This window comes from Triturus cristatus, chromosome 7 (assembly GCF_964204655.1).
Source record: "Triturus cristatus chromosome 7, aTriCri1.1, whole genome shotgun sequence".
Lineage (NCBI taxonomy): Eukaryota > Metazoa > Chordata > Amphibia > Caudata > Salamandridae > Triturus > Triturus cristatus.
The window spans coordinates 578,897,970-578,912,429 of NC_140590.1; the positions used below are offsets into that span (position 1 = coordinate 578,897,970).

The following is a 14,460-nucleotide window of genomic DNA, read 5'->3' on the forward strand; positions in this document are numbered from 1 at the left end:
CACACTTCCTGTGCCAGTGTTTCTTTGAACCTTGGAGCAATGACCCAAGTGAGGGGGGAAATTAAACATAGGCGACACCTTGATTTGGGCATTAGAGAGATGAGAGGGTGAAGAGGGATGGGAGAGAGAGGGTTGCTGTGAGATGGGATCCCATGTTGGGGACGGTCAGAAGCAACAGCAAGGCAGCAGCTAATATTAGTGAAGCAAGTACAGTGACACTTTTGCCAAGGGGCCCACTCCATCACAATTATGAATGTTTTACAATAGAATTTGGGCATGGGGGCTCATTTTCCTTGCTAGCATTAGGACGCTATTGGCGCAAAACAACTGGGGAAGCATGCAGTAGATAATTTTTATTCAGACAGAGCCTGGACTTGTTTAGAGATTGAAGTGATGGCCAGACATGGTGGAGAAGGAATGAAAGAAGAGGAAATAGCTTGTTTCTCAGGGCTACAGCCATCATTAGTGCAGCAGGTGAAGTGCATTGGGGCCCACAGCACCCCAATTATGGGCAGTAGTGTTTGTGGTCAATTCTGTTCTTGCTTGGTGCTGCACATTTAGTGTGGATTACGAGCTACAGAAAAGCATACCTGAAATGGTCTCATGGTCCCTGCCCCCTGTGATCATCCCTCCCACTCCCCAAATCCTTGCCATATAGTTTTGGAGGGCGGGCTCAACTTCAAAACATTTTGCTTAAGGAGGGCTCAGACGGAAATAGTTTGAAGACCTCTGCCTTAGAGCCATATTCCTCTCTGCATGTGTGCTGCGTAATAAAGAGGAAGTACAGAGGAGAAAAGAAGATATTTCTCTTCATTACACCTCACTTGGGAAAGCACAGCATTCTGACGCATTCCTAGGTTTACTAGTTTTAGTCAATATGGGCATGCACTAAAATACAGCGCCACAAAACTACGCAGCCTGACGCAAAGTCATAGTAAATCTGCCCCTGCATTGTCTGCTTGTCAGGGTTTAGCGAGTGTAGACGATGGAGGATTGGCGGATGATGGTACCTGAAAGTCTCGTGTGACAAATCGTACTTTATGAAAGAACACTTTCCATCCCGGCCTCTTTGTAATGGGATTCTAGCCGCATTATATGGGGAAAAGCGTTTCCTACTAATGTGATATTGGATTTGAACACATCTGCATGGTATTACTTCAATGCCATATGGGTGTGTTCTAACTAAAAACTAAAATCTACAGTTGTGCTCGGCATTGCTTTCTTTTACTAGTTTCATATTTGTGTGGATATAAATATCCTGATCCCATATTTAATGGCACTGTGCTGAAAGAATCCCTTCCTTTTATCCTCTACCTACATAACTGTATTGAAATGCTGTGAATTGTAATACGGCTCTGATTATGTTATACCCTGTACTTCTTGCTTCTTGTGAGCATTATCCAATATACCTCACCCCAGTTTTTTTTGTCTTTCAGAGTAAAAGTGCTCGTCTGAAGGCCTGGCTCATGGCACGGCTGCCTGAGTGTTGCAAGGAGAGAGACTCGTGGTCCTTGTACACCTTCCCTCCCCATTCTAAGTAGGAGTCTTTTCAAGCTTGAAAACATCATAATTTTGCTTCATGTTTTAGAGAGACATCCAAACTTGTGGGCAATGTATATTGTACCCATATACTTTTCAGTGATAATGGGCAATTAACTATAGACAAATGTTTAGTATTTGGAAATATGAATGCTGTGAATGAATAACTTAGTTATGTATCAAACATGAATTTTCGTTGGTGAATAGAAGCACTAATGGGATGCATGAACATCTCCTTGATTATAATAACCTATCTGTTGAATACTACGCCTATGTTTTATATGCAGACAGTGACAATTGGACTCGGGCCATGTTTAACAAGAAGTCACTAACATGCTCTAATCATGGTAGGGCATGCATCTTGCGCTAACTCCACTGGTTCCAGGGATACTACCTCAGAATGAAATCTCAGGTTAAATGTTCACTCAGTCTTTTGCCTTTGCCTTCAGAGAAATCAGATCTAAAAGCATAACTTTTCCATTACCTGCCCATTCAATCCCTGGCCTTGTTCTGTAGAAAGCTACAGAGTAGTCTTTGCCCATTCAAGCATTTATATAGACCTTTTTGGAAGATAAAAGAAAATCGTCCTGCCCATTGCCCTGTTGAATGCACTCTATACATGAATCACATTTAGTGGAGTCTTAATTCTCCTTCTCTCACTGACCGCTGTCTGTAGCTGAATTGGCACTCTTCGGATATCCGGCCAATATTGGAGGCCAATATTCCTGACCACCCAATCGTTGCTCTCTCTAAATATGAATACGTTTTAGGAGTTAAGTTTCTATACCAGTCCACTCTTTGGCATCTTGATAAATGAATGAACCACTTATAAAACAGAAGCAACCTTCCACATTCAGTCTTTAGCCCCCCTGTGAACTATCACCTTTAATAGGTGAGTATCTCTTCCAGTTCAGTCACTGGCGTTACTTTGTTTCAATTGCCTTCAGATGTCAATGTGCCTCTATTTTCAATCCTTGAGGTCACTGTAGTTGTAGCGTGTCTAAAAATGTATCAGATACCTTACGTTCACACTTACTGTCCACACTTTGCACCACTATCACCTTGTTTACTCTTTCAATCAATGACTTTTGTATTTCCTTTTTGAAAATTCACAGCCCCAAGACAACACATCATTCTATGCAAAGAACCCCGACCTCCTTCATCAATCCTTGGAACTCAAACAGCAATAGCTGGATTCTTCACATCCCTCTCCACAACTTCAAACAACTGAGCTCCTTACTGTTCTGAAATCTACTATTCCCTCCTATGCTAACCAGTTCTGACCCAAACTGTTCAACCTACGGATTTCTCACCTAGCACCCTCAAATCTCTTTACAGTTATTCAACCTCTTCCTTCCCATGTGGATGTTCCCTCATAGCTTAAACGGGTACCACTTCATCTGAAAAAACATAGTGGCAAGCCCATCCATCCAGCCATCACCCATCTCTTCAAAGACTTTTTCCCCATACTTTTGGAATGGCTTGTTGTCAACATGATCACCCAATACCTGTCCTCCAATAACCTGCTTGCTTCCCTAAATTGGGCTTCCACACTTTTTAGGCTACAGTGACAACCCTCAACGACTCTCATCTCTAACTTCATCACCTCTATCCGCTACTACCAATTAACATTAAATCTTCTTGTATCTGTTGAATGCATTTGATGCTCTTGACCACTCAATCCCAATCTAGATACTTGTCTCAATTAGTACTGCTATGACTGCTCATGAGTGTTTCACCTCCTACTTTTCCAGCCATTCTTTATCAGCCTCTTGGTGCTATGATCAATCCACCCGCCACCCTTAATCTGCATGCATCCTTCAAGTCACTGTCATTGATCCCCTGCCATTCATACTCAAGATCCCTTCTTAGGTGGGGATTACCTCTTTTTTGGCTTTTCCTACTATGTTTATGCTGTTGACACCCAAATCATCTTCTCCTTCTCTTTTTCACTCTTCATCTACAAACTCAATATTCTAACTGTTGCAAAGTCACCCATCAAGGGATCGCCCTGCACTCCATCATGCTCAATTCTACCAACTTTCTACTGGAACATCCTCACTCCCTCCTCCACAGCCAGAAACCTAGAAGTGCTTTTTGATTCCTAGCTGATGCCGGGCTCTTTCATGACTTCCACATCGCAGCTTTGTGGTATCAACTCCTCAAGATAAGAAACTCCGGTCCCCATCTGCCATTCTACAACAAAACATCTATAACTTGAGACTCCCCAAATATGATTTTCCTCCGTTCACAAACATTATCTACTTCACAAGCTGTGTACTATTCACCTTCCCACAGTATCAACCCAGCTTTCTTTGTTGTCAAAATGTTGTGGGGATCTCTACTAGCAGTAGAGCCAAGATTTAGCTGCTGATCCTAGTCTTAAAAGCAATTAATTGCCTCTCGCCTTACCTTGATGCAACCTTGCCTGGCACATGCCAATTTGATTCCCACAATCTGCAAAACTTCACCTGCTTACTGTACCCAATCCAAGTAAAGCCTATCCTGCCTTTTTTGTTTCATCTACTGCACCTTTACACTGAAATGCTCTCTCCACGAAGCTATTGACAACCTCCTTCCTGTTAAGAATGAGGTAAAGTCAAAACCAACTTAAAAACCAGTGATTCCCAGAATGGACTTAATTTCACATCTCACTGAGATCCCTCCCCACCTCCAGTACTCTGTCAGTCCATATTAGTTGAAGTGTCAATATGTATTTATGCAAAATGCTTACCTATCCTCGCTGTTCACCTCCCCAAACGATTGTGTCCATGGTCCACATTCCTCAATTTCATGCCTTTTGGTCTATGGGAACCACCACAACAGATTAAATTCATATGTACCAATATTGTACCAATATTGCTTTTTGTACAGACTTTCTGTGGCTGTCAAATAAATAGGAGGTGAGTAGAAAGTTCATCCTTTCCCCAGTCTTTCAATAATCCAGTTTTAGCAGGTATTTCTCTGTGTCCATGATATTATTGGATTCGCTATGGTAAAATAACCTGTTGGGGTGAGTACCGATGCTCGTTCAACCCTTGCTACTCTTTGCGTTTAAACCCCCAGTAGCAGCTGATAAAAAGTTTCTATCCAGTTGTTGGTATTTGTATATTGTTAAATCACTTATAAGAAGTGAACTTCCAGTTCCATCCAAGCCTGGGGGTCACACTATAGTTGACTCACATGTAGCAAGTGAGTATCCAATTCCTTACAATGCACGTCCTGTTTCTGGTTGAATAGCCCCTAGGCAATTGAATGTCCCTGCCAGGCTATAATAGCAAGCTTCTATTTGTAGGTGGATCACCTATAGGAGGGGATATCTATGACCATTCTTTTACTGGAGTATGTATCTATAGGAGGCGAGTCTTCATAGCTGATCAGTCCTTGGCTTCTCTCTATGGTCAAATCACATCTAGGATGTGAAAGTGGCTTCCACTCTCCATGCTGATTTAATTCTTGTTTCAAAGCTAGGGGCCTATGTCAAGTTTACTGCCAAAGTTCAGTCTGAATTATTGTTCATTCCTTGGAGTGCCCTGTTAAGAATTTGAGAATTAAGTTAATAGATGTCAAAATGGAACCAACCTAGATCTGAAGCACTGGAATACCATTGAAATATTAAATATTATAGAGACATTTAAAAATTGTTGATCAATCATGATAGATGAATGTGAAGTGTACCTGCATTTAAAGTATTGATAATGACAGCCAAAAGTACGTAGTAGTGACGTAGCACGTTAATCTCTTCGCAAACATGTTTTCGAAGGCACTGATTCTTGGGGCATTTTGTCATTAGCATGATACTTCTTTTTCACTCCAGCCACATGTTCATGTTTATTTTTTCATTGTGCAGATTCCGTATGATGTGCAATAAAATCATCGCCCATAAGATGTTTGATCATATCGTCTTGGTTATCATTTTTCTCAACTGTATCACCATTGCAATGGAACGACCCAAAATCGAGCCACACAGTGCTGTGAGTATCTGGCCTGCACTGTGCAGTCAGCCTTTGTCTCAAACCTGCTGCAGAAATGTTTGCCACATTCAGCCAACCTCCTGCTGTAGATTGAAGGAGCTGTGTTAGTTTGGTAGTTTACTTTTCTGAAGCTAAAGCTTGTGTGTGCGTGTGCCTCTGTTAGGGACTCATTGGATTATTTTATGGAAGAGATTTCGCAATATTCACAGTCACAAAATTTATCTTACCTCTATCTCTGAAGAAAGTGTGTTTGTGTGTGTGTACGTGTGTGTGCGTGTGTGGGCGTGCACGCTGCGCGCACGCGTGCATGACCAACTTTACTCCTGCTTCGATCCATTTAGCTTAGCTAGTAAAAGAACGAAAACAGGCATGTGGCCGATGGGGGCAGTGGGTGTATTTATCTGCCTGTGTTTGGTGCAATTGGATAACAGGTGCGGTAAACTTTATTGCCCATTGGCTGTCTTTTGTTAACAGGTATTAATTCACATCATTATTTATAATTGATTCCGACTTCACCTGAAACTGCAGCATAAGCAGTTACACTCTCAGCAAAGGGGAAAACCACATAAGTAAAATCTTTGTTTGTTTAGACCCACTAAGAGATATCACACTGACACTTCTACAGAATCTATGGTATCCCAGACTAACATAGCGTCATGACATTTTGCTACATTCACTCAGCAGTGTGACCTTATTAGAATCTGATTCAGTGCATCTGACATCACCTGAATCCGTCCCTGTTAGCAGGAACACCTGCGGTTTGAAAAAAGAGTATTTAATGGAACAAGCTTTATTACATCAGTGTTACCCGTAAGTGAGGGGACAGTACCTTAGGCCCCTAATTTATGGGAATTTGACGTATGGCAGTGCGGCAACGTACCTTGCTGTGTTGCCCTACACCAAAGGGAAAGGGCACAAATGCTCCGTATTTATCCAATACAGTAGATTCCTGTCCTTTCCCTGTGCGCTAGTGCCTGTGTTGTCGGCAGGATTGTTTTTATGTATGAAAGTGCAACCTTCCTGCACAAAAACAATCCTCATATTCTCAGAGGTGTTTTCCTAACAAGGAGAAATAGAGATATTTCTCCTCATCAAGCCTCACCACAGGAGGCGTGAGATTTTTATGCATTTTCCGAAACTCATGGGAGTTGCGTGGGAGAACCCACCACAACGCCCATGTAATGCCTCCCTTGCACACAGTAAGGTGATGCAGCAATTTGCTTTGCCTAGCCCTACTTAAGAATTATGAGGCCACTCAAAGTCACTCAAGGTGGCTTTACGTGGCTTCATAAATTTGGCTCAGAGCCAGCCGCGGCCCGTGGAGGGTGTTCCGTGGGGCGGAAAGGCGGGGCGGGGCAGGGTGGGGGGTACTAAAAACCGGAATATGGATAATTGGAGGTAAGTAAACAATTAAATAAATAAAACCAATTTCGTAGCGCGCGCTGCATCACAATTTGCGATGCAGGGCGCGCTACGAAATTCGTTTTATTTATTTAATTGTTTACTTACCTTCAATTCTCCATATTCCGGTTTTTAGTACCCCCCACGCTGCCCCTCCCCCGCCCCGCCTTTCCGCCCCATGGAACTCCCTCCACGGGCCGCGGCTGCTCAGAGCCTTGCATGGTGCAAACGTGACGCAAGGCTCTCAGGAATATGCCTTAGTGTTGCTCCTCCGCTGCAGAGCGATCCAAGTCCCTCCTGTAGTGCCAGCTAGGGGCACCTAGCAGATGCTGTCACCTCCCCAATAAAGATGTCATAACAGGGGAAGAAGAAAGGGCCTTAACCTATTTAAGGGGGCACCATGAGTGTCCTGGCGTCTATAGTTTGTATGGCTGCTGCATATATGTTTGTATTTAACTTTATTTCTTATTAAAGATTCATTTGTGACTTAGGGCCTCTTTGAAAGCCTGACAGGTGGCCTGCTGGATGTGCCGCACTGGCAAAGGAACATTTGCTAAATTTAAAGATTCCGGTCTGCTTGATAGGAATCTCTGTACCTTCAATGAAGCCACTGCTGCGGTAATCCAATAAAGACACTGATCTATTGCCGAGCGGATGCCATGTTTGAGGCAATTCTTCAGAGGTTTCATGTGGCCTCCTATGCACAGATAGCTGCAATGGAATAATCCATCTGTCGGACCATCCCTTTCTATGAGAGACTGGTTCTCACATTGCATTATAGTGATGGGCTCTAGCAACGTTACCAGTCAAGCAGTCCAACGGTTGTACTGTTTACTGGTCAGATTACCAGCCTTTTTACAAGGTTATCTCCATTTTGCCCTTGTGTGACCAGTTTGGCACCACATTGGTACAGGGGTGAAAATTAAGCCACTGAGCACCTGTGGTCAAGGGGGCTGCCCCTAGCCCATGGTGACTCTCTCCATTTGGTCCAAGTGTGTTTTGACTGAGTGAAATTTAAGAGCTCCTCATCATTTTCTGTGTGGGGGCACCAATATTAATATCGGTGGATTGAGTATTTGGCTTTACATGTTTTTTCTTAATGAGGTCTTGTTGTGCAGACAGTTATATAATTGTATTAGACCCCTAGAATTGTACTCCAAAATATTTCCTAAAGCAGTTTCCCATTCTAGACCAGAATTTATTTCCCGTTTTTAAATTCCTCTCTGGATTTCCTCTTATTCCCTCCTTACAAATTCAGCCTCAGATATCTGTGTGATCTCATGTTATATTGAGAAGAAACATCCAACGAGGTGATTTCAGGAAACTGAATTTCTTGGGTATAAAGGAACAAAGCTTGAATGTGTACTTTCGATGGAGAGCTGCCCACCAACTGTCAACCGGTGCTCATTCGAACGTCCACCGCCAGATGAACCTCCACAGGGAAAAACAGAGCTCGAGATAATTCGCACACTCATGCCATACTTAGTAAGAGCAGACTACATACGACACCACCCTTCCCATCAAATACTAAAACCACAATGATGAATTGAAAGAAATCATCAGTTACACAATTCACAAAGTAAAATGCAATCATGAAAGGACAATATTAGTAGCACATAAAATCACGAGGATTTCTTGGCACCCCTTTTAGTCTTGCAGTCCGTGTTCTCATGAGGGATTCATTGTCACCACTACTGTTCAGGACACCCTCACTGCTATCAACCCCTCGAACACCATCCAAACTGCTGTATTCCTCCAACAGAGAACTCAACACAACACTGACATATAAACAACATTCCGTCAATTGATCATGCCACATCTGACTCATCCACCACAGAATTTAGGGGCATATTATCAAGACAGGTAACAAGATTATCGCCGCTTTAGCGGCAGAAAACTGCCACTAAAACGGCGATAATGGGCTTGATAATATGCTCTATGGAATTCCAATTGAAGCTCAGGTTAGATGTCCTTCACATCTAACATGGGCTTCAATTGGAATTCCATAGAGCATATTATCAAGCCCATTATCGCCGTTTTAGCGGCAGTTTTCTGCCGTTAAAACGGCAATAATTTTATCGCCTGTCTTGATAATATGCCCCTTTGTTTTGACATATCATCACAATGGGCTTCAGCAACATGGATACCACCACTAGCCACCACATCACATGCAAACAAATCTCCAACAACATCACCTTCCCCGCCATCTGAAGCAACTTCAACTACCCTGCCATCACACACTCCCACCTTTCTACTCTAAATTTTTGCTCCACCACCAACGAACCTCAACCTGCATCAAGCCATTAGACACCCAAATCACTTTCGTAGCCAAATAAAATCTAGAATGACCTTTCCTCACCTTGCCAGGGCATTGAATCTTAACTATATAACCCGGATCTCTACATATTTGGGGCACATCTTAGAATCATAACATACCTTACTTCTTTCTTTTCTTGATGTCACCCTTCGTCTGAATTAGAATTATTTTTAAGCACAGTTTTATGTTGGAAGCTATACCACATTCAGGTTTCTCCTGAAATACCTTTGGATATAATGCAAAAAGACGTGCCTCATCATCAAACACTACTTCAGACACTCTGATAGGAGGCGTATCACCATATCCTGGTCACGCCATCCCAAAATGTTGTAGCCTTTCTTCGCAACCTAAATGCTCACATACCCCCTGTTTATTTTAAAATTCAATTGAAAGATTAAAAATTGCTAATTATATTAATCCTCTTACAAGTATAGGTTACGGCTAAAATGTTGGGAGTTAAATACTTCACATTGCACAAAATCAGATCCATACAAAACATTTAAAACGAATGTAACAGGGAAACTGGAATCACTTGTTACCCATCCCTCCCTTTCCCAATACTGACCATACAAGTTGGATCTTTTGTTCTTCGACAGAAATAATTTTTCACTGAAAAAACAAGGTTCCACTTCTCAAAACTATCTGACAGCTGACTTTCACTCACTGCATTGACATGCACTGAGCCTCTTTTGTTAACCCTTCAAAGTGGTCAGATTTATGACACTTCACACATAGTTTAGCCACTGTTGGGCACGATTTAGCAATTGCCAAATTCCACTTAGCACCACATCTGCTGCATCTAACATCATTTGCCCTATTTGTGTTGTGCACTCTTCAGAGCTCCCGCCCCCACACGCTCACTCTCATTGCTTCAGTTCAATTCTTTGAATTCTAGGGTTCATCTTTCGTTCCCTTTACCCAAGGTCAATGCCTCCTTAAGTGCAGGACTTTTCCTACATAATAAGCTTTCCTGTATCTTCTTATTGTAGCACAAAAGTATGGCTTGGTCGCAAATATAATTGTGTGCTGACGCACCAAAGTCACATGCAGCTGCTAACCTCCTTTAAGCGGCCTGATACTGATTCAATAATTCCTTCCTTAACTGTCTCCTGGCGAAGAAATCAATGCCCTTCGAGCGCCATGCTAGGTTCGTCTGAGAATTGTTTTCTACAAATGTGTTTCGCCTCCCAAAGTCACAGGCCTCTGGCATGATCTCAGACAGGTGATCAACATTTGTTTGCCCCTCTTTGTCGAAACATTTGTTTACCAATGCAAATGTTCTTCTCCTTCGCCTTATTAGAAAGTTCATTTGCAATCTGATGAATAAATACCTCCCTGCACCCACTTTGAAGTACTTGAAAATTATGAAGTTGAAATTGTTCCCGGCATACTCCTAGTCTTGCAAGTAACAATGTTCAGAATTCCTTGATGATGTATCATAATCATAAATGAGGCTACAGAAACCACCAAGAAAAAACATTCCTTTTCATGTAGTCACAAGAAAAAAACCTCGCTGTGAGGGCCCGCACATGCTGACCCTGACTGAACTACACCTCTATGCAGGTACAGCATAAAACGGTGCACACACCCCAGCAAATGAGCACCACCAAAATTCGGTACCCTCCTCTGGTGACTGTTAATAAAGATGACAATCCTCTTTTGCTTCCAGCAGATGCTGTTCCTTGTCTCATGAGTGCTGAGTTCACCAACACCTCTGTCATGTGACCACACTACAGATGTTGACACCAGTGGCATAATGCAAAAAGATGCCTCCCTGCAAAATGTGATGAGGGGCCTCTGAGTCTCCCATATCTCACAGATATTCATTAATCTTGGATTGGTTGGGGGCCCCTGGAGGGTTGTCCCCCTCCCCAGTGTCACAGGGGCTGCAGGGGACTGTGTTATGCCCTTGCTGGACCCTCTCAGCATGTACCGAGATTTCATAGAGAAAAAAAAGGAACCTTTTCCAATATACTGTCACATGATCTTTAATGACACTGACATCAGTGTTATTGCCCCAAATTTTCAATAAAACAGAATCTGACTTTCCATACCACTTGTTTCATGGCCTGAGATGATGCTGACTCATCCTTAGCTGCATGTCTCCTCAGGGACAAACCTTCAGTGAAGACTCACACCTTATCTGTGCTGTAGCAACTGATGGAGGAAAGACCGGACAACTCTCCGGCTTAAACCCTCACCGCAACCCATGAGTATTAGTGGTCGACAGTATTATATTGAGAAGAAACATCCAAAGAGGTGGTGGTTTCAGGAAATTGGATTTATTGTCTATATGGAAAGAAAGTCTAAGCATGTTCACCTTAACAGAGCGCATCCCAGCAGGGTCGGACTGAGACAAGAAGTTGCCCGGGCTCCAAAATAAAGTGTCCCCCATAAACGAAGCATATAACTAAAAAAAATGTAATATTAGAAAAATTAACATTAAAAAACATTTTAAAAAGAACTGACCCACACACTGATCTGTCAGACCAGGTCCTCAGGCACTGCCTGATTGCCCTATAGGCCAGTCCTCCCCTGCTGCCCAGTAACTTCTAACCAGAGCTTGTTCGAATATCCACCCCCGATGAACCAATGCGGTAAACACGGTGCTTGAGACAATTCTCCCCTTGTGCCATACTTAGGGGCATATCAGCAACACCCAGCGATAATTATCGCTCAGCGCTCTTAGAGTGAGGATAACTATCGCCGGGTAACGTGGATTTTTATCGCTGAGATAGCGTGCCATTAGCAAAGCTTATCTCCTCAGCGATAAAAATCCTCACGCTAACTGCCTAACGTGAGATTATCGCTGGAAACCCAGCGATAATCTCACGTAGTATGGCGTTAGCTTGCTGATAGAGACTCACAAACTTAGCCATGATATCCACCTTCCATAGGATATCATGGCTAAATCAGTCCTGAAGCAGGCGTCAGGAAAGTAGCGATAACAGGGGTTATCGCTACTTTTCCTGACGCTATGCTTCATAGCGTGGGGCTTGATGATAGGAGAAATGTCGCTTAGCGACATTTCTCCTGTCATGTTAGGTCAGGAACGCCCACTTTGCATCTCATTAGAGATGCAAAGCTGGGCGTTAGGAATCCTGTCGCTAAAGCAAGGTTTCACGCGTTAGCGTAGCCTTGCTAATTAGGCGATAAGATTATCGCTGCTTTTCGGCCGAAAACGGCCGCAAAAGCGGCGATAATTTTATCGCCTCGCCTTGCTGATATGCCCCTGTGTGAGTGCAGATGCATAACAGTAGCTTTAACTAATAACATTTTAGCAGCTGTTGATTCTGGCCACACCAGCTTCAGTGTGTGTAAACCCTATATGAAATTTGGGAGGAAAAAAAAGAATGATAAATGTATTGGTTGCTCCAGTTTATTTTACGGATAACATTAATAGGCTACTCATCTGTGAGTTAAAGCCAAATTAAGTAGCAGTCAAGTGCAGCGGATTATATCTTTGGGTGGAGGCAGTTCACGTTAAATGTGTTTGCCTCGGGATTATCCATTTACAGATTGTACTCTTAATGTCATCAGAGTTTAGTCTTGTAAACAGTGCTGGTCCGTTCAACCCCACACCAGTTAAAGAGGCCATCAAATGTACAGGAAACTGCAGTTCTCTTTATCTAGTCCTGCATCTTTAAAAGTCACTAGCAACTAGCATACTAGAAAATGCTTTGTTTGATGACGTCATCCAGGGCCGGCTTTAGGTCGGTGCCCCTGGGAGCTGACCTGATGGGGGGAGGTGGGGGGCACTTACTGTGTTTAGCAATAACTTACGATTTTAAAGCACCTTCTGCAGAGTTCCTTGTACTTCCATCTTTCAGGCAGCAATAAAAATATCAAGATAACTCTTGTGATTAATGTTCTTGCTAGAGAGAGATCAGAGTTTTGTCTAGTCTCAGATTTGACTCGCCATAAATTAGCGTAGAGGGTTAATATGCCTGCTGCAAAGAACAAATCCATATTTTATGTAGATAGCTGAGTGGATTCGTAAAGCAAGCCTTTAAGCACTCTTTAAAACAAATTAAATGAATGTGAGAGGGGGGCTATGGAGAGATGAAGGGCTCTTTTGCCCTGTGGTAGTGAGGGAACCCGAGGAGGTGTAAATTGGGGGGGGGAGAGGGGGGCGCCAAAATAGATTGTCGCACCGGGCACCACCAGCGCGAAAACCAGTCTCGGGTTCTGAGATGCACTTTGACGTCATACACTGGATGGCTTTGTAGCAGCGCAAGCGCTCCCCTCTGCAAGCCAGAAATGGTACACACACCCTCAAAAAGAGGCAGAAAGTGTAAACTTCCCTTAAAATATGGGAGCGGATTCCAGCACCCCTTACTGCTGTGCATTAACTGGTGCAGATATTTAGGGTACAGCCAGCGGAATCTAAGCTTCTGTTGATGATTATCACAATACTCCGCGAGCACTGAAAGCCTGGAGGACGAACCAAAGATATTTCCGGAAATGCACGAAACCTTCTAACCTAACATTATTTAAATTGTATAATTCGTGGTTATTGTATTTCTTGACGAAAGTGTTTTCGTCTTCATATTTTTCCGTTTCTGTAACTAAACGTGTGGATAGCAGTGAGTTGACGCGCAAACCCACATAACGTGTCATCAAAGCTACAATCTATCAGCGCCAGCTTGAGAAACCAAACGTATCTTCAAATTAATTCCCAGGAACTTCTTGCTAAAAATGCATCGCTGTCCGGAATTCCACTAGGGGGCGCAGAAGCATAGCATAACAGACAATATGCATTTTCTTTTTCTTTTTTTTTCTTTCTTGCTTTCAGATAACATTAGTTTTTCTTGTGCAGCCTTAAAAAACGACTCTATATAATGTAATAGTATTTGTCGAGCGCGTTCTTACCACTTGCTTACAAAAACGAAACTGTAATAATACATATTAAGAAAAAAAAGGGAATTGTTCACGTTTTCAGTCGAGTGTTAGCCACCAGTCATTCATCCTTTGAATGTCTACTGTTGCCAAAGGCTACATCTGCGGCTACTTTCCTTCCTGTAGATTAGTGGTTCTTCTTAACCTGTGGTCCATGGACCCCTGGGGTTTGCAATGCTTGCTCAGGGGGTCCTCGACTGCTTAGAAAATTTAATGTCATCAACAAATTATTATGGTGAATATAAATTAAGTCAAATTGAAGATTTAAAAATGTTCTATACATGTGACAGAATTTGAAATAGGAAGCTAAAAATTAAGTTGGGGCTCCCG

General features: G+C 42.7%; 1 protein-coding gene across 9 annotated transcripts in view; it reads left to right on the top strand.

Annotated features, from left to right (window-relative positions):
* Positions 1–14,460, top strand: part of CACNA1G (calcium voltage-gated channel subunit alpha1 G) — an 807,943-nt gene that overhangs the window by 495,295 nt on the left and 298,188 nt on the right. For all 9 annotated transcript variants that reach the window (XM_085617142.1, XM_085617143.1, XM_085617140.1 and 6 more), the window contains 2 exons: positions 1,437–1,537; positions 5,390–5,513. In XM_085617142.1, the coding sequence (XP_085473268.1) occupies positions 1,437–1,537; positions 5,390–5,513 (225 nt within the window). The remainder of the gene's footprint in view (positions 1–1,436; positions 1,538–5,389; positions 5,514–14,460) is intronic.